Raw genomic sequence first — 18,586 nt, 5'->3', positions numbered from 1 at the left:
ATATACGATGATAAAAATATTTATTATTGTAAAATAATATTCACTGTTCAAATGCAAATTTAAATAGATTATTCATACATGTTTCCTGCTAATTAATGGTTTAAAATAATAATTTTTTAATATAAAATCATTTTTCTCTTGTGTTAAAATGGGTTGCTAAAATGAGGAATTATAAATATGTCACTTACTAAGTCCGTGCACAGATTTACACAAAACAGCAATGTAAATAATCTTTTTTGGTAGTTTCTAATTTTGTGCCCTGGATAACATGAATTTGGTTTAATTCATACCAAAGTGAATTTTTTGAACAACTTAAATTGATGTCATAAACAAATATTTATTTTATATTAAAAATCCACAAACAGTTTTTAAAATATAATATTTATCACGCCAGATGGAATAATAAACAAAAAATAGCTCTTATATGTTGTCTGTGTTTAAAGAATTGTATTATATTTCATGGAAATAATATTTACCTTTCGGTTATTAAAAGAAAATATATTTGTATTCAAAATACTTGCGCATCGTTTTTACGAGCATAAAGGCCGGGATACATTCGCAATAGCACGCAAACAGCACACAGATAGCACACACGCACAGAGATAGCACAGAGCTTGATGCTACATTCACGCACAACACAACACAAAATAATACCGGAAGCATTCAAAAAAGTTTTTTAAATGTAAAACTCCCGTTCACAATTTTGGTCACTGAAGTTGGCATACGTGACGTTTGTTTAGATTCGTGTGTTGTTATTGTGGTACGGTTTTCGTTAAACCCAGAAATATTTTAAATATTTCAAAGTTTACGTACAAAACACAATGAGCATTCAAAAATATATATCACTGTTTATTTCAAATCCGGCTTCTTTAACACATTCAGACACAGACTTCCAAGCATTTAATTTAGCTTCTTCATTTTTGTATCCTGCGGATCCCCTGTCATACAAAATATTTTTACTTTCTATTACAGCTATCAAAAAGCTATCAAATGTGCCTTCCATTTTTATGTTATCGCGTGTTTGAAAACAATAACAAACTACTCAAGTCAAGAGCACCAATACTTTCGTGACAATTGTTCTTTTATAAGCCCACTCGAGTAGTACTTAAACTGTTTGCTGATTGGCTACCATCATGGTCGCGCACAGAAAATAACCTAAAAGTTAAAAGTTAATGAACTTTCTGTGCGCCGATCCTGTGCTATTTTTCTGTGCGCGTGCTATTTGCCAATGTGGCAGCTCATATCTAATAGTGTATGTTGAACTTCTGTGCGTCTGTGCTGTTTGCTTGCTATTGCGAATGTAGCCCGGGCTTAACTTGTGTATCTAACCTCAAAGCAAGGAATATAAAGAGTGGGAACTCAATGCTATAACAAACACTCTTATTTTCTTTGGAGATCCGGGAAATGTGCTTTATTTATAAGCAACTTAACATAGTAAATCGTTAACTTTTCAGATCTATGTTGTCAAAATTGATTTTTTTTGTGGTCATTCGCTACTGGGAATATTCACCATATAACGTTTAAGATTATTTATTTTGAATAACGAAACAACCAAAACATTATGTAAAAATGCTTCATCTTATGTTAAAAAAATTATAAACTGCATAGCCACAAAGTATGACATCATACCATTAGTTTCTGTTACTAATAACAACACGTGCACGCGTTTGAACAGTCATCGCAGCCATAGTTGTTTCATAGCTACCAAAATCATTCAACGTTGTCAAGAATTATTCCAAATTATGTTTTGCCATTTTACTCAATGCGCCACTCCGTTAACACAACATTTTATAAATTCTGAACCACGAATGTCAGTGGGAATGTACACTATACTGTACATTCCAATCTGATACGCTTTAAGAAATTTCTGTAGTTTTCTTATTATTAAAACTTAATTTTTGATGTTGGCATCTTTTAACCGCACTTTTTTTTTTTTTTTTTTTTTTTTTCGGTGGCCGTACTCCTCCAATTCAGTTGCGCCCGCCGATATCTAAGCGCTCGGATTTCAACAAAAGGCACCGCCTCTCGATAGAGTGAAACAGAGAATTACGCGCACGACCTTGAAAAAAGCGACGCTACAGCGCTCTGGCGTGGAAGCTGGTAACTACGAGTACCCTCTTGTGGAAAGAAGAGCTGTCTAGCGGCGGAGCTAACAACTACCTCAGTTTTGGATCCGAAAATTGGAATAATAAATCCTATCCCCTCGCGACTTCTATAAGTTATATATATTCAATGATTATAGTGAGACCAGATAGACTACCAAAATATATCTACACTCACTGCTATCTTCACCACCATTTGATACCTTGAACGGAATTACACTTGGATTTGAGTAACACAAACATCGCTTATTCTAGTGAGACCTGATCGTCTAGATAAAACTCCACAGTCAAAGTTATCTTCACTACAATTCGATGCCCTATGAGGTATGCCAAGGGGCATTGACTGATACTATTGTCGCTTTGTTTTTTTGCTCGAACTAAATAATTTTAATGCGTATGACATTTTGATGGATTTCGTCTATCATCGTGAAAAAAATAAAACATATTTTTTTTATTGTTGCCTGGAAATTGTTGAGCTTGAACACAAGAGGATTATGTACCTGGTTTCCGAGCGTTATATCACACACGCACTCTCTCAGCTGTTTTCCACCCAACCACTCGGGAATCTCACTTCGGAATGAGACACTGGCCACGGCGTAGTGTCATAGGTGGTAACGTATTTGTATGCCATTCAGACGCTCGGTTTTACGTTCTCGCTGACGGATCACATTTTTATAACTAAATTTTATACCTCTAGGTATACGTCATTTGGTAGGAGTAATTTCGTGAATGGAAAGTAAGTCGCATGGATAGTGCGAACCAAGGTTCACAAAGACAAAGGAAGACCTTATACTGGAAACGTTTTTTGATGAATTGTAACATGATGGACAGTATTTTAATCAGATTCATGGTCGACAATCAGGTCCGAAACCGGTGTTCAGTATTTTTTTTTTGCCTACATTTTCGCTTTCTATCGGAGCCGTTTCATTATAAGTATGTATAGTTTAACCTTTCGGTACCTGCGAAACGAGTGATTCTACAGCCAACGTAGCTGCTACAGCAGCGAATTCCAGATGCAGTTGCGGAAACTACGCGTTTATTCGTCTCCATAAATGTAGTTGATAACACTATTTGCGTATAAATTTCTCACGCTCGGCATTATTTTAAAGAATTCTACGTTAAAATTCGTGTCCAACTTTCGTATTATAACCATATTTGCAAAGAGTAAAAAACATGAATTTGCTTGTTACGGAGGTTATATATTACACTTCAGTGGCGAGAACTGAAAGACTCGCTCACAAAAAAAAAAAACAGCTGTTTACAATTTAATATTATTTATTTTAAATATAAATAACTTATATTTTGTTTGGCAAGAATGAAACCTAACTATTATATTAAAAGTGAATAAATTTTCAAAGTTTTTTTTTTTTCGTTGAATTGAGTGGCTAGTAAGTATCCTATGATTCAATCTATGCGCTCTGTTTTCACTGATATTTTATCAAGACTGTGTATCACTTTAAATTCTTACACAAATAATTTTATTTTAAATTCTCTATAGGGATAAATAATGTTACTCTGGTAGAATATATACTATATATATATTATGTTTTACCTTTGGCACAACATATTATTTAAAATTTTCTACTAACCAGTTTTCATAGAAATTATTTTTTTGCTCACCTTATCGATGGTTCATTTTTAAACGTTTAAGTGCAAGATACTGACATTCTTCTCTAAATATTTAAATGATACTGTAGAAAATAAATCATATCTAAAAGTTACAAATAATGTGTTTTTAAAATGAGAATGTGGATATTTATTTGAAACACTGTAACCTAACGGATATAAAAATTTGCAAATGTTTAAAATAACTATTTTTGACGATAGCTTTTAAAAATAAAAAAATTCCAAAACGTGCGAAAATATTTTATCTAAAAAAAATAACTTGAATCCTCGCCTTTGTACTCTCACGAAAATTGTATACTTGCCACAGATGAATCTATATGCATATAATTGATAATACATGTTATAAATATAACTTCTATAGCTGTAATTTTGCATTAAAAGTTTTAATAGGGTGAAGTAAATAATTTAGCGTTACTTTGGCCAAAACTTTGGCGTATTTGAAAAATATTAAATATTTATGGAAGTATACCAAACATAAAATTAACAATAAAAAAACATTCAAAATTATTTTTTAAATGAATATAAGAAATGAATCAATATAATCTATAAGAATTAAGAATAAAATTTTGTTGAGAATTACCAAACGGTATTCTTCACTAAAAAAATAACAACTGAGCTTACTGTAAGAAAAGAGCAAATTCAAAAGCTTATAATAAAAAAAAACGCAATGTGAAGTCGAGTGTATTAGAATGTTGAATTTTGCAGACGAAAATGACATTCAACCAGACAACGGCGGATATAACAGCTATTATTAGACGCGAAACTTTTGGAATGTAATCGTATCTTGTCTGCAGTAAATTGCGATTAAGCGCTCGTGTTTCTCCTCAGCTGCGAACGGCTGCTCCAGAAGGCAGCGTGTGCTGCTGCCACGCCGTTTAAGGCGAGCATCGATTTCCTCCACCCTCCTGCGATGCAAAATTCAGTTCTCGTAAATGCCTCCACTTTCGCCCAAGTAATAAGCTGGCTTCCCCGCGGGGAGTTATCAAAGATATTACAGCGGTGTGCAAAGTGTGTGTGTGTGCGTGCGTGTGTGTGTGTGTGCGTGCGTGAGTGTGTAGGTGTGTTGTGGTGGCTAACAGGGAGCTACCGTGATACAGATGGGGCCGTTACGCGCGGCCATTCAACGAGCATAACGACGCCTCCACGCGTGCGATCCTCGTTATAAATACATACTTTCAGCAGCCCGTGGGACACTGCGGCGTCGAGTTAAAAACTGTAGTTTGCCTCCCATTTCAGGTCATGATTTTATATTTATATTAATCACTGATCAATTTTTTAGACTTCTTCAATTGTTTAACTTTCACGAAATGAAAAAAAAATATATACAGAGCATACTTTTTGCATATTTAACTGCCAAAGTTACATGTTTTTAACGTTTTGACGTGACAACGTCCAATAAATCGATGAACGCCGGCTGCACGCACGAAAAAGTATGACTCATTGTCCCGTTACGCTTTGTCCCGTTACGCTCATTGTACGCTTGCGCTGCATCTATCTCTCTTCCATTCGATTGGAACAACCATCGATTTGACTTTTTCGAGGCACATTAAACTTGAAACACTCCCATTCGTTTCCTACTTTTCCTATCATCGTCCTACCCTTAACAGAATAAGACAGATTTGAAGGAGTTAAATAGCAAACATGTATAAAAGTAATAGTTAAAATAATCTGCTCGTTAAAGTAATAAACGTATTTGAATTAATGAGTGAAAATAAAAGTAAATTTATAAATTAAATTGTAGATTTCATTTCACTCCTTCTTTGTATCCATACAAAATAGTGATAATTCAATAAAAAATGATTCAATTTTATTCATAAAAGTATGCAATAATTTCATCAATGTTTTGTTATGACGTTTTCACGTTAAACTATCGTCCGTAAACCGACTTTACAGACAACCAATTTTTGGGTTGTACAAATAAGGAGAATCTAGTTTTTTGCAGAACTGAAACCTTTTTAGGTTCAAATGCAATCCCACTGACTACTTCATGATATGGTTTGCATTTCTATCACAAAAAAACTCATTTCATGTTTCTTGACTGTCAAAATCGTAACAAATTTGAAAATTTTTAAATGCCAGGTTAAATTAATTAATATTTTCTGAAGTCAAGTGAGTCCGTGTCAAGTGAGTCAGAGTCCGCCCAAGTCCGTGTTGCAGGGAGAAACTGTTCCGTTTGACCGCGAGTGCACGGGGAGGTATTTACCCCAGGCCAGCGCACGTCAAGAAAACGAGCGGATGAATTAATTTCTCCTCGAGTCTGTCCGCCCTTCGTTCTGGTCGTCAGGAGTTCCCGTCCGCCACAAGGGAGGGCGCCACCGACTATGCTAAACAGATTCTCGATTCGCTTTCGCTGGGGGGGTCTTGACAATGGTGGGTTTTAGGAGAGAGGGGGGGCGGAGTAGGAACACCGAACCCAAAACTAGAGGAGCTTCTGTTTATCTTGGAAGGCGCGCCGAAATGAAGAGAGGCATTGTTTGCTTTCTTTTCGCTCCCCCCGACCGTTTTCTCCCATCTTCCTTTTTTTTCAGCTTTTTGCCCCCTGCTCGTCCCTGAAGAAAAAAAGGTAAGTTGGTTCTCTTGGGTGGATCCTGAACTCTTCAGACAAGCAATTGACAAGAGGCCCGCAGCTCATTATCAAATGGTCGTCCGTGCTATGGTCCAGCCCCCCCCCCCCCCCCACTCCCACCCCCCAAATAAAAAAAACTCCCTTTACACTGTCACGCGATGCCCCGATCTTCTCCGAAGACTGATTGTGAGTTCGCGTCTCTTCAAACACCAGCTCTTTCGCTCGAGCTCGTAAACGAATTCGGAAATGCTGAGCTGAAGTTTCCGTTTTAACTGATGGTGCAGTTTACAGATTGAAGCCTCTGTTTAAATACGGGCTCCTAGTAACTAAATTATTAAAAAAGTTTTTTTTTTTACTCCTCGGGAGCAACTACCGTTCCCTTTTTGTTGCCGGCCGCCCCTTGCGACAACACTTTGTGTTCCTGTTTTCGAAATTTGCTAAGCACTAGAAATTTAGACAGCGAATGCCTAAGTTTTAATCCAATGCTCTGTTGTACTGCTGACAATGAAAGTAAAATAAGAGTTATAAAACACCCTGTACTAAGTTATATTGAGACAGTGTCGTGCACATTGATACTGAAGTAATATGTTCACTTAATCGCTATGACAGTTTTTGAATTTTTGGTTATATTGTACAATTAGTAACTTGGAACTTATGAACCAAAAAATTTAGAAATAAATATTGTCATCGTTGCAAAAACCAATTACATAAATTAGCGTGACATTTTTTTTAGGACAAATGCCGTTAGGAAAGTAATGGTACTTTTTTTTTACGTAGAACGTAAAATATGCAGTCTTGTAGCGACTGGTCATCCATAATTATAGTTTGAGGTGATCAGTTCGGATTGGTAACACCTTACCGCACAAAATTAATGGATTGTGATGTATTATTTATTGATTTCTATTTAGCTCTTTTTTATTTTAAATATATCAAATTTGTGTTCGTTTTTTAAGTAGGTTATTATTGACTACTGATAGCAACTCTGGGAAATTTTCTTCGCGCCGTAAGGGAAAATTTTTTAACGAACAAAATAGTTTATATAATGAAATTTAATATAAATTAGCATATATGAATAGTTTTAGTTTTATGAGTGCGGTATCTACATAGTTAAATGATTTAATAATTTAAAAGAGCTGTTTAAACTTAATGTTATAATTTATGAACCCGGTTCCCTTTTGTCATGTACATATGTAGACTTAAATTTTTTCTTGAATGTTTATCTCAGTTTCCTAATGTATTAGTTTTACGTATGGTATTTTTTTCGCTAAGTAATTTTTAAATTATTCATTGTTAATCTGACTTGTTCCATAGCCGTATTATTTCTACCATAACTGTTTGGCTTTCGATAGTCATTATGAATGTCTGAAATTATGTGCGTGCTATTAAAAATAATACACACAAACAAACTGCGTGCTTCACAATCGTTCTGTGAAACACTGAGAATATTTAAATAAACGTTTATTTCACATAAAAATTAACCTAACTACTTTTAAGTAGGTGTTGCGTGACAGTATCAAAAGTAACAAATACTTTTTATTTAAAATTTATCCACTCTATAGCTGACCTTTAACGCTACATACCTACATACCATCACTGCTTTGTGCAAATTGATGCCCCAGGTATGGAAGCGAAGTATCGTTACTACGCATTCATGCGTAATGTATCTCTCAACGGAATTTAGTGAATAAATGAAATAAATATATTTTTTTTAATAAATGAGAGAGTTAGTTTGTCTGTCTGTAGCTCGTGTATCGATAAGGCGGCGAGGCATAGAGCCACGAAATTCAGCACTTAAATTCTTCAGAGGGTGCCAGTTTTCATCTCGAAGGGATTTTTTTTGATATTCGTTCAAATCTTTTTAATATATAATTTTAAGCAATTTCGATCATGTTTTTCCCGATCATCTCTATGGCAACGACGGTAGGTATTATTGTTGATTTTGTTTGCTTCGTCTCCTTGGCAACGGTTGTTGAATTGTTTATGCCCCATTCACGTCAAGATCTTAATCCAGCTTTTCTGTGATTATCTTTGCCATCACACTTTTACGCTATTGGTTAGATAAATGCAAATACGAAGGCCCTTAGAAAATTTTTTTTTTTACTTAGAATCCTTTAAAATAATGCCTAGTGTGATAAATATAAGCAAATGGTCACCGACTTCGCTGCCATCTGTATTGAAAAAATAAATTGTCATATGTTTTTTTTGAAGCTCGAACGGAGGCACTAAGTAATCAGTCTCGCATAGTAGAGTATTAACAACAGTAACAAATAAACGCCCAAGACTTGTTTATAGCCAGGATGCTCGATACAATTTCAGAACGCTGAAAGTTTATTTCTGTAATTAGAAAATCTCTGTTTTACATCATGGACTATATAATACCAGCTAATTTCAATTTCTTCAGTTATTATAGAAGCGATCGGGCGGTAACACATTACCGTAAAAAAAACACCCTATTTGACAAACAATAATTTAAATAATAATTTATATGTTTTACTATTATTTATTCTTTAATTTATGTACTTCATCCCGTCATAGACATTTCAATCATTGTTCACCTTTAAGCATTAATGTTCTCTGTAATTTTACAAAAGAACTAGCTGGCTATAGCAGCGCTATCTATCATGTCGATTTGAAACATTACTTGGGTAGCCTACATATCGGAAGGATTGAGTCGCCACAAGAGATTAGGAAAGGATAAAGAAGGAGCATTAGACGTCAGACGTGAAGCCGTTTTTTTCGCCCCATTTTTTTTTTAATTTTCACATACCAATATGGCGGACGTTTGTTCGGAAGAAAATTCGATCAAAATATCAGTGGGTAATATGTTTATATATATTAAAAGTCCAAAACGAATCTTCATAATACAAATGTAATGATATCAGTTGACATTTTTTGACGTGATAACGTCTTATAAATCGATGAACGCCGGCAGCACGCACGATAAAGTGTCACGTTCCGCCTGAGCCGAGCGTGCAAGAACCGGCCAACTACCCGTGCGAGAAAATCTTCTATAATATCAAACAGTTTAAGGCGGACTTTTTTTTTAACTAATTGTTCGTGATTATATTTAAACAAATTATTTAAATTAAATTTGCAAAACTGTAAAAAATAATATTTGGAAATTAAAAAAAAGTATGCAATTTTTTCATCAGTGTTTTCTTATGACGTTATCACGTAAAATTATCGTCCGTAAACCGACTTTACAGACCCCCCCCCCTTTTCCCTTTTTCCCCTCCAAAGTGAACCTCGAATGCATGTACGGCTGATACAGACGCCATGTTGGTACGTGTAGGACAGACAATCCCCCTCGTCTGGTTCCGTGGTATCTGGTCAGGGGAAGCCTAAGATGTACATCAAGTTCTGTCCCTGCCCGAACACGCCCGAATATTCTCCTTCGGCCAACCTCGGGTTTATTTATAATATATATTTATATTTCTCTGTTTATTTTAATGTAGCTATACTAACCTAAATAACCCGTCCATGGTGTTTTAAAAGTGTTTTAATTTAGCCAACCTAACCGACCAGTTTTAGTATTCGAATTCATTTTTTTTCCTGCGCAAAAATAAAACAAATCCCGAGCGAGGTTGGCCGAAGGTGAGGGTACCCGCCAGTAGGCCTAAAATAATTTGGCCCAAAATTAGGCTAAATATTTTTAGGCCACGTGACTTTATGCCATACAAAATTAGGTCAAATATATCTTTATGTCAAACGACTTTAGGCGAAATAATTTTAGGTCAAATGACTTTGGGCCAAACAAATTTATGTCAAATGGCTTTAGGCCAAATCTGTTTGGGCCAAACGTCTTTAGGCCAAATAATTTTAGGTCGAATAAGTTTCCGAAAATTATTTTAGGTCAAATTATTTTAGGTAAAAAAAAAAGTTTAGGCCAAGTCAGTAGCGGATCCAGAGGGGGGGCTAAGGGGGCTCAAGCCCCCTCCAAAATCATCTGAGTCCACTATTGTTTTAATGTTTGCCTTGATAAAGCCTAGCCTCAGCTGGGTCAAGCCCCTCCCAAACCAAAATCCTGGATCCGCCACTGGGCCAAGTGAATGTTCTGAAACAGTTTTAGGACAAATATTTTTAGGCCCAACGACGCGCTCCCGAAGGTGGAATATTCGGGCGCGTGTTCGGGCAGTGACGGAACTCGATGTACATCTTAAGGCTTCCCTCTCTGGTTCTGCGGCCCACCTTGCCGCGGCGCAGACTCCTGGCGTCGCGCCACCACGTGACCTGCGCCGGGGGCCGGGAACCCGCCGCCTCGCACACCAGCGCCGCCTCCAGCCCCGCCTCCAGGCTGGCCGGCCGGTCCGCCAGCACCACGCTCAGGGGCCGCACTGCGACAAGGGGGCGGGAGCTCTGAGCAGCCGGGCCTATAGTCGCCATCATCAGGGTAGAAGTTACTTATTGATGCTCTTACAAGTTCTTCCGGCCTTTGGTACTCCCGCCTGAGAGGAGTGTTTCCCGATTGGCCCCACAGTCAATGCCGGCGCGTCCGTACAGGCTTTGAATACATATACTGTATAGAAGTCGCGAGTGGATAGGATTTACTCTACGGTTTTTCAGGAGCGCATGATGAGCAGCTTGGGAACTTCACCGCTGCAGTGCGCTGCGGTAACGCCCTGTATCGTCTTAGTTGTTATTTACACGTTAGAGCGCAGCACTGTCGCCCGCTGTCATTCCCCCGCACCCACCCCCACTAATCATTCACTGTAGCTCAAGGTCGTTCAACAGGAGAGGGAAGGGGTGTTTGAAGAGTTCGACACTTGTCCGCTAGGGACCACCACAAGTCGATGCCCTAGAGATGGTGGCGATTGCGGCGGTGAATTAACCAACTACCTCAAAACCGTATTAGAAATTTTAACCTGGGCTGGCGACTTCTATACAGTATATATATTCAAAGGTACAGGCGAACCAGGCAACCGCCCAGGACGCCAAGTAGCTGGGGGCGGCGCAGCACGACACATAACAGCTCATATAATAATATGTTTAACGATTATTTGAAACTAGATGAAAATGGAAATTTTTGTAACAGTTTGGAATGTTTATATTGATATAATTAATTATTTAAAGTCCACGGTTACCTGTTTTATGATTTGTAATAATTAAAAAAGTAAAAAAAAAAACACAAGCCTGCTTACATTTGATTGTTGACAAAATCTTAGGCTTACGTGATGCATTTTGAGGCAAGGCAAATTTTTTTTTTGGTGTGTCCGGCGGGGGAGGGGGTTGGGGGCATTACGGTTTTTCGCCTAGGGCGCAAATTTACCTTGCACCGGCCCTGGTGACAGTCACCATCATCAGGGTAGAGTTACCTATTGATAGAGACCTGAAAAATTCGCGGATTCATTTCAACATATGATAGATTCCAAAAAAAACCGTACCTTTATATTGCTTCTCTGATTGGCTCACAGTTTATCTGAAAGACTTTGAGCCAACGAAAAACCTTCAACCAAAAAAAAGTATCGAATCGCAAGCGTCCCGCTTAACAGGTGTTACGAGTCGGTAACCAATGAGCAGGTGGCATTTTCCGGAGTATGTAGGGGGTTTTGGAGTCTATCCTAGAGGTCATCCAAAGCGCGAATTTTTCCAGTCTCCACCTATTGATGTTGTTACAAGTTCTTCTGCCTTTAATACTCTTCGCCTGAGAGGAGTGTTTCCCTATTGGCCCCACAGCTGCAGGTAGGATAGCTCACGTAAGATAAGTGAGGTTATGTTTGGATCAGTTAGGTTATGTAGCGCATATTTCATGAATTAATTTCAACTGTTTTTTTTTTTTTTTTTTTACCACGGGTATTCTGATCATTACTTACTAACCGTCGTCAGACTTGGCCAATGTTTTTTTTTTTTTTTTTTTTTTTTGGTGGGGTGGTGGGACAATATGGCGACGTAGAGGTTGCAAAAAAAAAGAGGCTTCAACTACGTCACAGCATGTGTTCTGTCGGGGGAAGCCTTTTCACAGACGAGAGAACCAAACGCCATATCGTGCATCTTCGGTTTTTTTTTGTTCATTGTAAATAAATATGGCGGTGTTGACGAAAGGAAAGACCATAAACAAAGCAACGGTATTTATTTGTAATTGTTTTTAGAGGAAAATACCTAATTGAAGAAACGTACTTCGTGGATTTGTATATTTTTTCATACCGTATAAAATCTAGGAAGTTTTGTCTTCCACAAATATTCTCGGGACGCTCCATATTCCGTGAATGTTTATTTGGGACAACTCATGATAACTAATGGTAAATTAGGTTAGGTTAGCTACATTATAAATACTTTAAAACATTGTGGACGGTTGATTCGGTTAGGATAGTTACATTAGAAATACTGTGAAATCATGTAAACTGTTTCCTAGCGCTGGATAGCTACATATTAAAAAGTTATTTGCTAAGCAACCATAAAATAATATTACAGTATTTTTAATGCAGCTATACTTACCTAATACAACCAACCATCCACAATGTTTTAAAGTATTTATGATTAGATCTTGCTAATTTTAAGAATGACATATTATAAGTTAAACCCGCGCATTTGGAGAATAAATGCCCGCGAATTTTTTCCTCCCCAAATAAATACACCTGTTGTGGTACGGAAAAAAAAAGCGAGCATGAACGTCGGGGAACTTCGGGTTTGGCACTCTCGTCTGTGAAAAGAAGGCTTGCCAACGTGAGTATTCGGGTATGTCCAGAAGGATGAGTGAATCTTAGGCTTCCCGTCTCGGGGTCTGTGCGGATGTCTAGCGGCGTCCGAGACTGCACCGCCGCCTTATTACCGTCGCCGGCGAACACACACACTCGTTCCCCCGCGCCGCCGCGCTGCACTCGGCGTTCCGCGACTCTGAATGAAGTTCCTGCGCGCGACAGCTCTCGCAACGAGTCTCGCCCGAGCAATTACCAGCCTCCCGTCGGGCGGGCGAAGTCCTGTTAGTCGCGGCGCAGATCCACCGGGGCTGCAATCACGTAACTTCGCCGGGCTCGCACAACTATTGATTAACATTCCATCCCCAGCCTTTCTCCGCTAAAGAAGTCGCCTCTCTGGTTCCTTGTGAATGGAACAGAAAATATCCATGTAAAATTTACAGATTTCATCATTTACAAAAATAGTATTCGCTGTAAAAAAAACTGGGTTTTTCTTTGTGTTGTCCCAGCACCTCCAATAGTTAAAAGTTATTTGCAAACCGTACGTAATAAAACATGATGCAACAAAATAAAGTCAAATTGTTGAATATTCGATTGTTTTTTTAATATGTTGCTTGATTGAAATTTCAAATAAAAAAGAGAAAAAGAAACTAAAGCGTCAATTTTTTCTAAGAAATACTAAGTATTTCATATGTGCAAAAATAACAGTAGCCATGTGTTGTACAAAATTACAATATATTTCGTGTGGTGTTAGAAACTATTTTTTGGCAACTGGTTTCAAAAGGAATCTTTTGTAAAAGTAGAGAATATATACCTTTTAAGATGGTTTAGTGAAAGTTTTCTTGTCATTATTTTATTCTCTACTTTCAGTGCAGTAAACGCATTTTCACTATCTTCAATTTCTCTACACAGTATTTTAATGTTACACGTGTTTCCATACAAGATTAATTTTAGTTTTAAGAGAGGATAAAGCTTATTTTATGGATTAGAGGTACAAGATTTAAAAACCTATATACATAGAAGAAGTACAAAAATTGTATCATTCAAGTTTTAGTTTACGCTGTTGTGTAAAAAAAATGCACAATTTGAATTGATTCTAAATTCAAATTAGATTAGAAATATAACTAAAGACACAATAAGACTTAAAATTATATAATAAAATTGACTCTCTTTAAAATCTAACTCTTTTTCTTATTACTATAAAGAAAAATAATTAAAATATATTTAATTTGTTCAAATTAAATGCTGTAAAAATCATATAAAGTCATACACGTCATGACTGCGTGGAATATTGAATATTTTTCTCCCATAGCGGTAAACGTTACAATACATTCTCAAAAAAAATTCAAAAATAATTTAATGCAATAATTCAGTTGATATTAAGCATGTATACAGCTCCAGCCAATATTATTAATAACAATGCACTCATGATCAACGATTGAAGACTTATAGATATATAATCAGGCATTTACACAGGAAGTAATAATAAAATTGTTTCCACCATAAAGTGAGTCAGGAAGACAGCACTCCTGCAGGAAGGGGGCAACACAGACAGAAACTTAGCAGGAATGAGACAAACAGACAGCATTTCACCAGGAATGTTGGCTGGCAAACCGCACTCCAGCAGGAATGGAGTCAAGCAGAGAGCACTCCACCAGAAGGGAGACTGGCAGACATCACTCCACCAGGAAGTGAGATAGACAAGATTTAACCAGGAAGTGAGACAGGCAGATAGTATTTCACCAGAAAGTGAGATAACCTACATTATTCCACCAGGAAGTGAGACAGGCTGCCAGCATTCCACCAGGAAGTGAGAAAGGCAGACAACATTCTACCAGGAAGTGAGACAGGCTGCCAGCATTCCACCAGGAAGTGAGAAAGGCAGACAACATTCCACCAGGAAGTGAGACAGGCAGACAACATTCCACCAGGAAGTAAGACAGGCAGACAACATTCCACCAGGAAGTGAGACAGACTGCCACATTCCACCAGAAGAGAAACAAACAGACAACATTCCACCAGGAAGTAAGACAGGCAGACAACATTCAACCAGGAAGTGAGACAGGCAGACAGCATTCCACCATGAATTGAAAAGGCAGACAGCATTCCACCATGAATTGAAAAGGCAGACTGCCACATTCCACCAGGAATGGATAAAAGCAGACAACATTCCACCAAGAAGGGAGAAGGACAGACAACATTCCACCAGGAAGTGAGAAAGGCAGACAACATTCCACCAGGAAGTGAGACAGGCTGCCAGTATTCCACCAGAAAGTGAGAAAGGCAGACAGCATTCCACCAGAAGGGAGAAAGACAGACAGCATTCCACCAGGAAGTGATACAGACTGCCACATTCCACCATGAATTGAAAAGGCAGACTGCATTCCAGCAGAAGAGAGAAAGGCAGACAACATTCCACCAGGAAGTGAGAAAGACAGACATTCCACCAGGAAGTGAGAAAGGCAGACAACATTCCACCAGGAAGTGAGAAAGGCAGACAACATTCCACCAGGAAGTGAGAAAGGCAGACAACATTCCAGAAGGAAGTGAGAAAGGCAGACAACATTCCACCAGGAAGTGAGAAAGGCAGACAACATTCCACCAGGAAGTGAGAAAGGCAGACAACATTCCACCATGAAGTGAGACAGGCTGCCAGCATTCCACCAGGAAGTGAGAAAGGCAGACAACATTCCACCAGGAAGTGAGACAGGCTGCCAGCATTCCACCAGGAAGTGAGAAAGGCAGACAACATTCCACCAGGAAGTGAGAAAGGCAGACAACATTCCACCATGAAGTGAGACAGGCTGCCAGCATTCCACCAGGAAGTGAGAAAGGCAGACAACATTCCACCAGGAAGTGAGACAGGCTGCCAGCATTCCACCAGGAAGTGAGAAAGGCAGACAACATTCCACCAGGAAGTGAGACAGGCTGCCAGCATTCCACCAGGAAGTGAGAAAGGCAGACAACATTCCACCAGGAAGTGAGACAGGCTGCCAGCATTCCACCAGGAAGTGAGACAGGCTGCCAGCATTCCACCAGGAAGTGAGAAGGACAGACAGCATTCCACCAGGAAGTGAGACAGGCAGACAACATTCCACCAGAAAGTGAGACAGGCTGCCAGCATTCCACCAGGAAGTGAGAAAGGCAGACAACATTCCACCAGGAAGTGAGAAAGGCAGACAACATTCCACCAGGAAGTGAGAAAGGCAGACAACATTCCACCAGGAAGTGAGAAAGGCAGACAACATTCCACCAGGAAGTGAGAAAGGCAGACAACATTCCACCATGAAGTGAGACAGGCTGCCAGCATTCCACCAGGAAGTGAGAAAGGCAGACAACATTCCACCAGGAAGTGAGACAGGCTGCCAGCATTCCACCAGGAAGTGAGAAAGGCAGACAACATTCCACCAGGAAGTGAGACAGGCTGCCAGCATTCCACCAGGAAGTGAGAAAGGCAGACAACATTCCACCAGGAAGTGAGACAGGCTGCCAGAATTCTACCAGGATGTGAGACAGGCTGCCAGCATTCCACCAGGAAGGGAGAAAGGCAGACTGAATTCCACCAGGAAGGGAGTAAGGGCAGACAGCATTCCACCAGGAAGGGAGAAAGGCAGCAGGCACTCACGGTAGAGCTCCAGGCGCACAGACTTCTCGACGGGCAGCACCAGCTTGGTGTTGCTCGCCTGGCACTTGAAGGTGGAGTTGAGGTCGCTCCGCCCCACGCCGCCCACCTCCAGCTTGCTGACGGCGACCCCGCGTCCCATCTGCGCCACGGCGGCGTCCGCCATCTTGTCGTTCACGAACCACGACACCGTGGGCGGCGGCTTGCCTGCGCCGGACACACACACGTACAGCAATCTCCCATGGCACTGGCCTGAAATAAGTTCAGGATGCCACGTAAAACTGTATATTTATAAGTAGAGACCGGAAAAATTCGCGGGTTCAATGACCTTAAGGATAGACTCCAATATCCTTTACTTACACACTCGGGCAAATGCCAACTGCTAATTGGCTGCTGACTTGTGAGTCGTCTCGACTGGGTGGCCTGTGATTCGACACATCTATGAGTGAGGGTCCCTAATTGGCCCTCAGTCCTCCAGATTAACAGTGGACCAATGGCAGAAGCAGCACCAGGGTATAATTATTTTGAATTTCAGCATAGCACGTAATGAACCCGCGAATTTTTCAGGTCTCTATTTATAAGGCATAATCTGTAATTTGGAATGCGTTTTAACTATCTTACCCTTAATACGCCATAACTTCGTCCGAGTTTTATTTTACTTTTTTTTTAATTTGTAATTTTTAAGTGGCGGGGAATTGTTGGCAGACGGATTATGTGAGCAAAAATGTTTTTCCTTTTTATTAATTTATATGATTTCACCTTTTTCCTGTGTTGATCTTTAAATATCTAACATCACATTTCTTAAGTTTAAAGTAAATAATTTTAGTAGAACAATATTTTGGCCAACAAGAGATTTTAACTTGGTATTGTAAGTTTATAGTTTTACTTACGAAGTCAATTTGAATGAATAGTTCGTTTCGTTGCTATTAATGAATTATGCTGGCTATTTTTAATCATATTCATAATATTTATATTTCTTCAATTTTTTTAAATGTAAATGGAATCTAGGTAATAAATAACATTATTTTCCACTTTCATGTAAATTATATCATTCATATTAGTGTTAAATTAAAAATATTTTATATCCATTTTTATTTACAAACGGCTTCTCTCATGCAACTTTAAAAGTTATTGCTGACATTGTAACATTGAAGAAAAGTATGTGATGAATTCAGAATTGTTTACTAAGCATCTCACACACTAATAATTCTAATGTACATAACAAGTTCTTTATAAAAAATTAAAGTAGGAATTTTTAAAGTTTTAATGCGTTAATATTTCTAATTTTTTATAATGTCTTTATCTGAAGTATATATTTAATTTTAATATATGCGGATATACTTTACGTTGATGAAAAACCTTTTCCTCTTTTTTACGTTACATGATACCTTAAAATAGTTTTAATTACAATAGTAGATTTATTTTTAGAATCCACTAACCTGTTTGCCCCCTCATATCCCCCCCCCCCCCTAAAGTGGTAAAACGTGTTGGTAGAATTTTTATATCTATAATTCATACCAAATCTTTACTTATCACTTTACACTTAACAGTAAAATAAATATACTATCCCTGCCATATTGAATTATTTTCGCGAGCTATGTACGTGTGAGTGGTTGTTTTCATTAGTACAGCTATCTTATAGTAACTATATGTTTTTTTTAATATATATTTAGCCTGCAGATTGTACTGTGTAGAGCTAATCTTAAGCTTGACGCTTTCTTCCCGCATAGCGTTTAAACTTCTGCGCGGTAGTCGCTCGTCTTCTCAGCCAGTGGAGTAGCGCCTCGATGCGCGTGAAATTAAAATTGTAACGCAGCTGTCCGCGCCCTTAACATTGCAGTTCTGCGTTTCCATGCATTATTTTCCTGAAACAATTTTTTTTTGTTTTGTTTTCGTCGCCCTTTAAATTTACGTCCAGAAATTTTCCGAAAATTTCGTATACTACAGTCATACACATCCAGATGCGACGGGAAAACTGTTAAAAAAATTTGTACGACAGAAGTAAAACATGGGTAAATTATTTGCACCCATGAAATGT

At 38.4% G+C, this 18,586-nt stretch overlaps 1 protein-coding gene across 2 annotated transcripts in view; it reads right to left on the bottom strand.

The window, feature by feature from the left end:
- LOC134536885 (synaptogenesis protein syg-2-like) overlaps window positions 1-18,586 on the bottom strand; it is a 300,861-nt gene that overhangs the window by 93,106 nt on the left and 189,169 nt on the right. For both annotated transcript variants that reach the window (XM_063376944.1, XM_063376945.1), the window contains exons 5-6: window positions 16,552-16,755; window positions 10,483-10,628 (exon numbers count right to left, since the gene is read on the bottom strand). In XM_063376944.1, the coding sequence (XP_063233014.1) occupies window positions 10,483-10,628; window positions 16,552-16,755 (350 nt within the window). The remainder of the gene's footprint in view (window positions 1-10,482; window positions 10,629-16,551; window positions 16,756-18,586) is intronic.

Source organism: Bacillus rossius, chromosome 11 (assembly GCF_032445375.1).
Source record: "Bacillus rossius redtenbacheri isolate Brsri chromosome 11, Brsri_v3, whole genome shotgun sequence".
Classification (NCBI taxonomy): domain Eukaryota; kingdom Metazoa; phylum Arthropoda; class Insecta; order Phasmatodea; family Bacillidae; genus Bacillus; species Bacillus rossius.
Note: the sequence above shows the minus strand (reverse complement) of the source record. Positions and strands in the feature narration are given on the sequence as shown.